Below are 7,342 nucleotides of genomic sequence, written 5' to 3' on the forward strand. Positions count from 1 at the left end.
ATAATAAATACATTTTTGTCTCCTCCTTTTGCCGTCACCCACGTGGGATCATGCCCGCCCGCTCCACAAATTCTGTCGGCAGAAGACAAAAAGCCCGCAGTCAAAAAAAAAAAAAAAAAAAAAACAATAAGCGCTTGACGGATGCGTCATCTTTTCCGCTCTTGCTAAAACGACAGGACAGCAAGAAGAACGTTGAAAAAAAAGGTCCAATACGGAAGATGAAATGGACTCATTTCTTTAATTCACCTTCGGCCTGGCGTCTTGTTGTTATTGTTATTTTTGTTCTTTTTTTTTTCACCCGTTTTTCTTTACATTCACAATTCCGATGAGGTGACGGAGCGGGCGATGGAAAAGGCTTCATCCTCCGTCAGATCCTCATACAAAAGCACACTGTAAAGCGTGTCACCCACAACCTCGCGGATGTAATTGGCGGCTTTCCCCAGTGGTACCCCAACCTCTGCGCCGCCTGTCACGCCATGCCGCTCCTGCATGAGTGCCCCGCGACATATGAGCTGCAAGGCCCGGCAACAGTCCAGAATAGAGGTTGTATACCCACTTTCCAGAAGCCGCAGGTACTTCAGTAGAGAAAAGTGGGCACTTCGCCGCGCTATGATGTCAAATGTCAGCCGCTGACGCGCCTCACATTTTGTGTCAAGGAGCATAATGTTGACTGCAGTACTGCCAAACGAAATTTGGTTGCGTCTAAAAACCATGACCGCGGTCAGGTTGTCCTTGGGTTCAATGGCCAAACGATCCTCGTCCAACACGTCAAAACAGCGGGTCAAAATGTGACCAGTAAGTTGAATGTTCTTCGCCACCATAGTCAGTAATTCCAGGCCCTCGACACGGAGAGACAAATCTTCGTGAGACAGCAAGAAAAATAGAGCCTCTAGCAACTGCCGTGCACTTTCGGTTGAAAAATTGGACTCGATTCCCACCACCGACACTGTACCAGTGTCCTCCAACAAATCCCTTGCGATTGCTTCCGCATACATTTTGTCCCTTGACGATTGAAAGATGCGCAGGACCCGTGCCGCCTGAAGCATCGCCCCCTTCGTGGTCTCATCGTGAAGAATCATCCCAATCACCCCAGACTGAACACGAGATGTCACCCGTGGGCTATTGCCCTCGCCCAAAACAAGAAACAAAGCCGCATGAAGGTCCAAAATTTCCAAATCACTTTCGCATCGCATCGCATGTAATAGCAAGTCAATATCATCATCATCGCACAACATTTCTCGATACACTCTTCCAGCGTTTGCCATGTATAATAAAAGCAAAGCAATTTCACGGCGGTCATCAGGGACCAAGCGACAAGTCGCAAGTGTGTCAATGAGAGTCTGTGCACCACCAACCTCCACAAGACAGGTCAAGTATCGCACACCACGCACAAACAAAGATATCGCAGCAAGAAGAAGGCGCAATGGATGGCCCAACTTGCATGTCAAACGCAACCAAGCCGTAATACGTGTGAAAAAAAGCATAGAGGAATCACCCAAGTCTGTTTCCATCCGATTGGTGTTACTCGAAGAATGTAACGAGATAAAGGCCTCAAGGATAAGAAGACGAGTGGCTCGAGATCCACGATCCCACTGCTCCACCCATACCGCCGCACGACGTCCTGCTCCAGCCAAAGAAGTCGCGGTAATTAAACCGTCCTTTTTGCGACGTTCAGCGTGACGTGCTCGCGTTCTCAAGGACCTGCAATCCTTCTTGCCACCTTCTTCTTTGGTTGGTGCTTCTAATATTGGTGACACTGTGGTGGGGGTCGCAGTGAATAATGGCGACGTACTCTTGCTGGAATTGCTAGGCCTCGTGTCTTTACCCACGACTGCTGTTGGGTTATCTGAAAAATTTTGCGATAAAGGCCCCGAGTAGTCCGGCGGCGCACCATCATTCGCAAGGTTTGAAGCCCCAGACAATTCAGTCCTTGCATTTTTTCCGGCGTTAAGAAGCGGCATCCCTACCAGCCGTGCTGGAAACAATGAAAGGGTTGAGGTGGAAGAAAAGAAACGTCCAAAAAAAGACAAACTCAAAAACACACACGCAAAAAAAAAAAAAAGGAATCACAATATGCGAGACAGTCGACAAAAAAAATACAACAAAAAATATTTTTTCTGTTACACCCGATAAAAAATAAACCACAATTTCAACCTCATTCCCACACTCACACACAAAACACAATTCAACTATCCCTCGCTCCTGTCACACCCTCTCTCTACCGCTCTCAACGCGTGGCGGCGCGTATTGAACGTTTCATGGGGCGCAGTATCAAGACAAACACCAGTATCGCAAGTCCAGCTAGGAGAAGCACCAGAATTCCAACCTGAAATCCAATTATCCGACGTTTGGATTTTGGAAGAAGCTGAAATTGAAGACGATGCCGGTCTGTCTCAGAGGAGTGAGCACGCAGGTAGAACGGCGAACCCGGATCCTTGAGAATCGCATGCGCCCTAAATACGCGATCCAACAACTGCGCGTCAGGGCGGGGCCCATTAGGGCCATACTTGGCGCTCATTCGCTTGAAAGCCTCGTCAATTTCCTCTACTGTGCATGATTCATCAAGATCTAGAACCTCAAGTGGGTTATACTGCGACAAAAAGGCCTCTTGGTCCCGCTTTCCAGGCACCTGCGCAAACTGAGTGCGCGATTGGGCAAAAAGCGATGTGTGGGGCACAGAAGTGATGGAGAGAGACAAAGAGGCACTGAGAGACCTACGCGCACACGGCGGCAGGCCTCGGTTCAAGCAGTCATTAAAGCCACGTTGAATGCCACAGCGTGCGAGCGCACGAAATCCACTCACGTTCATGCTACCCTTGTATATATCTATATATATTTGAAGGGAGGTCGGTGCGTTCCTTTCTTGTTGCTGGAACTTTTTTTCTCTTTCAGCCGCCGGATGATGAGTGAATGGAGGTGTGTCTTTTGGTTCTCCCCCGTTAAGAAAGATAGTTTTCTCGAGCCGCACTATACAAACCGGACCAACAACCCAACCCTCACCCACCCCAAATCGCATAAAATCATCAGAAAAAAAAATATTGTGGCGGCACATATGTCTGTTTTCCAGAAGAAAAGCAAAAAAAAACACACACACAAAGCAACAACAACAAAAAAAAAATAATGATAATAAAATAATAATAATATTGTAGACGTAAAATACAAACCGCTTCGAAATAAAAAGACAATTTCCCCTCCCTTCCTCCTCCTCCTCCTAAATGAGGCTTAGACATCGTAGGGGTACAGAATAGTTGGCCTTCGGCCATCCTTCAATTCCAGATTCACCAAGTCCTTGTCAAAAAGCTCAATAAACTCTTCGTTTTCAGCACGTCCCTTATCTTGGGCATACCTACGGTATTCCTCCAGGATGGACACCAAACTCCAACCCTGCAGCTTACGAAGACATCCACACACGATGCCTGTGCGATACCGGCCTACGCTGCACGTTAGTAATAAAGGGTAGTTGATGGGATCGACAAGCACATGCAGAATATCCACAACTACTGGTTCAGAAAGGGTCATACTCCCAGTGTGGTAACCAACACACCCCATTTTGTCCCCAAGGCCATTCATTCTAGAGCCATCGTAAAGTGGGCAAACAGTGTGGACGTTATTTTCGCGAAGCCAACGCACAAACGCCTCATCATGGCTTTCCGTCAACAACACGCATGTACGAAGCTTTAGTGAGGCTAAAAAAGCGTAGTGGCATGGTTCTGGCGCACCGCAACGGAAAATGCGCTCTTCTACGTAACCAAAGTTTGGTGGTACTATCTTCATATTCAGCTTGCAGTCAATTCAACCATTCCTGCCATTGAAAAGGTAAAGAAAAAAAAAAAACGGCCATTCAAAAAGATGTGGGACAAATGCACGCACACCAATAATATTACAAGGGAAATGTAAAGTGAACCTGCAAGCAGTCACAATTTAATTGCGACGCCTGTGGCTCCACCCCACAACCACCGTTATTGAGGACAAACGCCAATTGATAAGGGAAGAGAATAAAACACAGAAAAAATAGAGGCCACGCAAAAAAAAAAAAAGACCAACAAAAGCAAACAACAACAAAATAAGACCTTCTAAAATGAGGGGTATTTATGGCCAAATTCTCCCTGTTGCTTTCGTCGCATGGCTGCATAGGGATCGTCTCCACCATCCGCTGCTACTTGTGTCTCATGCATGTCCCGTTTATTTCGAATACGCTCGTAGCTCTCCTGAATGGCGCACAAAGTTAACGACATTTTTTTGTCCGTCTTAAGTGTGTCCCGTAACTTCATCATAAATTCATCATCATGGTGTGTTGACTCCGTCAAGGCGTTCATGGCCTTCGCCACTCCGCCCTCACGACGAAGTGTATCCATCCACTCCTTATCATTTCGCAACTCTCTCTGAATGGCCTGGAGCCACTGCTGATCACAACAAGCCTGCAGCACCTCGTAGTAGAGTTGAGGGTTAAACGTTCGGCCGCAGGCGGTAGGAAAAGAGGTGTGAAGACCAACGCTACTGTGCAAATGGTGGCCGCGCCGCAGCTCCCATCCTGGCGTGCTGGACGCCGGTGCATCGCCCCCAGTGGGACTCGTTGGAATCTGCCCAGTGATGACCGTGCGCCGCTGCACGTTAAGAGCGGGTCCCCGCCCACGTCCCGGCGGACTCCAACAAAGCGAACGTCGCACGACCGCCACAAATTTTCCACCCGTCCCCGCTCGCATCATTTTTCTTGAAAAATTCCCGCCCCTTTTTTGATTCCCGTAACTTTGGCTTTTCCCCCTGCACACAAAAAAGAGTTTCAAGGAGGAAAAAAAAAAAAAAAAAAAAAACGCTTCCAGCGCCAGTGCAGACCGGCCACCACCACTTCACACTCTCTCTTTCCCTCTCCCCTCCCAAGCTTGTGCTTTATTTTCCCCCACACGAAAATTTAACGGCGCTCTCACTCACCATTCGCCCTTTGTACCCATCGCGAAGACATGCCTCCACGCACCCTTGGATCCAGTGATTCACTCGCCCCATGGCTGTCATGAAAGAAAGACGTTAAGCCGCCAATCAACGTGGTTGCACGTGCGCCCCCACACTTCTCTTTCATTGGACCGTACCAAAGGGGAAAAAAGTGGCTCTTCGGATATATCGGACAGCACAGAATGGGCGTTAAAGCGCAAAAGAAAAAAAGAAAAAAACACACGCAAGCATGTGTCTAAAAAAATTAAACAACCCACGAAAATAAAAGCACAAGACAACAACAATAATAAAAAAAAGGCTCTTCCTTTATTCCCTCCCCTACCCTCATTCTCTACATGGACTCGCTCAAGAATATGATATAAACATAAATATAAATAAATATATCAGCAAAAACAGAATATAAAAAAAAAAGACGTATACATGACTTTGTACATTTATTCGTTTCATTCCACCCACCCACACACCCACACTCCAACTCCTATTTTGCTTTTTCCCTCCGAAAAAATCCTACTCTTCTATTGCAGTCTTTTGCATTCCGCACAGAAAATTGAGTAATCAATACAATTCGACATTGACCCATTCCTCTTCAACGCAGAAGATGTTGCAGCACCCTCGGTAGCAATAGCCCAAGGACGCACCGTTACTTGTATCCCGTGCAAAAAGAAAAGTGAATAAAATGTCATGAGCCAAGGCCCATGCGCAGTTTCTTTGACCTTCGCTACGGGGGGAGAGAAAAAAAACTGAGAGGGGAATGGTAGGGGGAAGGAGGAAAAAAAAAAGGTGCACACAAAAAAAAACGAAACAATAATAATAATAAAAGACTGGGAAGACAAAAAACAACACAATAAAACACGCGGAACAAAGTAATGACCCCACCCACTCTGCAAAGAGAGAAAAAAAAAAAAGTTAATCCCCATAAATTGCGTTACATACCCCCTTCCCACACACACATACACACATCGGATTATTTTTTAGGGAAGGGATTAAAAAAAAAAAAAAAAAAACCATCAAAGATAAGGCAAGATACGGCACCTTGGTGCGTTTATGTACACCAAAGAGCACAACAGGTCCTTTTCAAAACCTTTGCATCGGTCTTTTCCATTTTTTTTTTTCTCCTGCCTTTTATTTCCTTTTTTTTCCTTTTTTAATTCCTTTTCTTGTGATAATTTTTCTTTTCCCTCTTGTTCTCTTCCATGCCTTTTCACTTTTCTGTAAACTGATGGAATTTGAAAGCCACACCCGCCCTTATGTAGCGAGTGTGCCGTGAGCCACTGAGAGGAAAAGTGTAAGGAACAACGCAAATAAAAATTTGTTCTTTTATAATAAAGTAAAAAAAAAAGAAAAAAAAAATAATATATAAAGCACACTATATATGATGCTATTCCTTTTCCTTCCTTAATAGCAACGTGCTCTCTTCGTCTCATCTTTGCCTCACCTCCACAGTGTTTCTTCTTTCGGGTGCTTTGAGAAGAAGCACGCACCTCACTAAGTCATAGTACTTTTCTTCCTTTTTACTCCTCAGAAATAATAACTTTTTTTTTTGTGCGTGTTTTACCCCCTTCCCTCCTTTTCTCCCCCCTTTCACCCTTGTCTCGGCGCAGCACACACACACACACACACATGAAGTTACCCGGCGTTAACCGCCATGCAAACAAAAAAACAAAAGTGTCCCACGTGGCTACTCTTCTGCGCTCCCTCACTCTCCTCTTGACCCCGGGCCTCCGCCCCTTCCTCGCTGCACCCAAAAATAAAGGGAGGAAGGAGGAGAACCCTTTTGGGGGTGTTTTGTTCTTGTTATGTGCCAAGCCATGCGTGCTGTGGGGGGAAGTAACCTCCCGATCACGGCAGAAGAGAGGACTCACTTCTTTTTATCGCTTTTATTTTCGTTGAATTTCATGTTCCTGCTGATTCTTTATTTTCTTTTTTTTTTTTCCTTCGATCACCACCATTTCTTTTACGGAGCACACCGCGCTCCTCCGCTCCCGCTGCAAACTTCATTATTGCCGTCCAGTTGAGTCATTCTTCTTTTTATTTTTATTTTTGTTACTTTGCTCCTCTCATAAGGCGGGGAAGGAAGAAAAACTGGAACCCACAACAGCCACTGGCGGTCGCGCATGCAGGCGAGAGGGCGTGTCAATGGGTGTGAGTGCGTGCCCACCAAACACGCGCACCCGTACTTTTTTTTTTTTTTTTTTTGCTTTTAAAAAGGAAAAAAAAAAAAAAAAAGGCCCCCACGCAACAACAACAAAAAAACAAAATTTACGAGACGCAACGTTTACAGTTAAGTTACTTTTTTCTTTTTTCTTTATTATTATTTCTTCCTTACAAAATAAAATTCTTTTTTTTTTTATTTTTTTTTTGCTTTTCAATTGAAATTTCATCGTATAAAAGACAT

General features: G+C 45.4%; 4 protein-coding genes across 4 annotated transcripts, besides 14 other annotated features; all 4 read right to left on the reverse strand.

Moving 5' to 3' along the window:
• Nucleotides 1-7: part of a microsatellite that runs on past the window's edge.
• Nucleotides 1-6,012: part of a sequence feature (areas merged during assembly that could not be assigned to a particular haplotype. This can correspond to areas where the two haplotypes were merged or to regions with more than two copies in the genome that were merged during assembly.) that runs on past the window's edge.
• Nucleotides 103-124: a microsatellite.
• Tc00.1047053507093.310 (hypothetical protein, conserved) lies at nucleotides 315-1,961 on the reverse strand (the record flags this gene model as incomplete). Its single annotated transcript, XM_815465.1, has 1 exon — nucleotides 315-1,961. The coding sequence occupies one exon, from the start codon at nucleotides 1,959-1,961 to the stop codon at nucleotides 315-317; it is 1,647 nt and encodes a 548-aa protein (XP_820558.1).
• Nucleotides 2,228-3,052, reverse strand: Tc00.1047053507093.320 (hypothetical protein, conserved; the record flags this gene model as incomplete). The annotated part of the gene is made up of 1 exon (XM_815466.1): nucleotides 2,228-3,052. One exon carries the CDS (start codon nucleotides 3,050-3,052, stop codon nucleotides 2,228-2,230), a length of 825 nt encoding a protein of 274 aa, XP_820559.1.
• Nucleotides 3,117-3,143: a microsatellite.
• Tc00.1047053507093.330 (hypothetical protein, conserved) lies at nucleotides 3,223-3,774 on the reverse strand (the record flags this gene model as incomplete). Its single annotated transcript, XM_815467.1, has 1 exon — nucleotides 3,223-3,774. The coding sequence occupies one exon, from the start codon at nucleotides 3,772-3,774 to the stop codon at nucleotides 3,223-3,225; it is 552 nt and encodes a 183-aa protein (XP_820560.1).
• Tc00.1047053507093.339 (hypothetical protein, conserved) lies at nucleotides 4,074-4,706 on the reverse strand (the record flags this gene model as incomplete). The annotated part of the gene is made up of 1 exon (XM_815446.1): nucleotides 4,074-4,706. The coding sequence occupies one exon, from the start codon at nucleotides 4,704-4,706 to the stop codon at nucleotides 4,074-4,076; it is 633 nt and encodes a 210-aa protein (XP_820539.1).
• Nucleotides 4,790-4,811: a microsatellite.
• Nucleotides 5,304-5,331: a sequence feature (AT_rich).
• Nucleotides 5,930-5,951: a sequence feature (AT_rich).
• Nucleotides 6,013-6,209: a sequence feature (areas merged during assembly that could not be assigned to a particular haplotype. This can correspond to areas where the two haplotypes were merged or to regions with more than two copies in the genome that were merged during assembly.).
• Nucleotides 6,040-6,106: a sequence feature (T-rich).
• Nucleotides 6,210-7,342: a sequence feature (areas merged during assembly that could not be assigned to a particular haplotype. This can correspond to areas where the two haplotypes were merged or to regions with more than two copies in the genome that were merged during assembly.).
• Nucleotides 6,247-6,308: a sequence feature (AT_rich).
• Nucleotides 6,549-6,568: a microsatellite.
• Nucleotides 7,125-7,173: a sequence feature (AT_rich).
• Nucleotides 7,238-7,313: a sequence feature (T-rich).

The sequence above is a fragment of the Trypanosoma cruzi genome, genomic scaffold (genome assembly GCF_000209065.1).
Source record: "Trypanosoma cruzi strain CL Brener 1047053517123 genomic scaffold, whole genome shotgun sequence".
Taxonomy (NCBI): Eukaryota; Euglenozoa; class Kinetoplastea; order Trypanosomatida; family Trypanosomatidae; genus Trypanosoma; species Trypanosoma cruzi.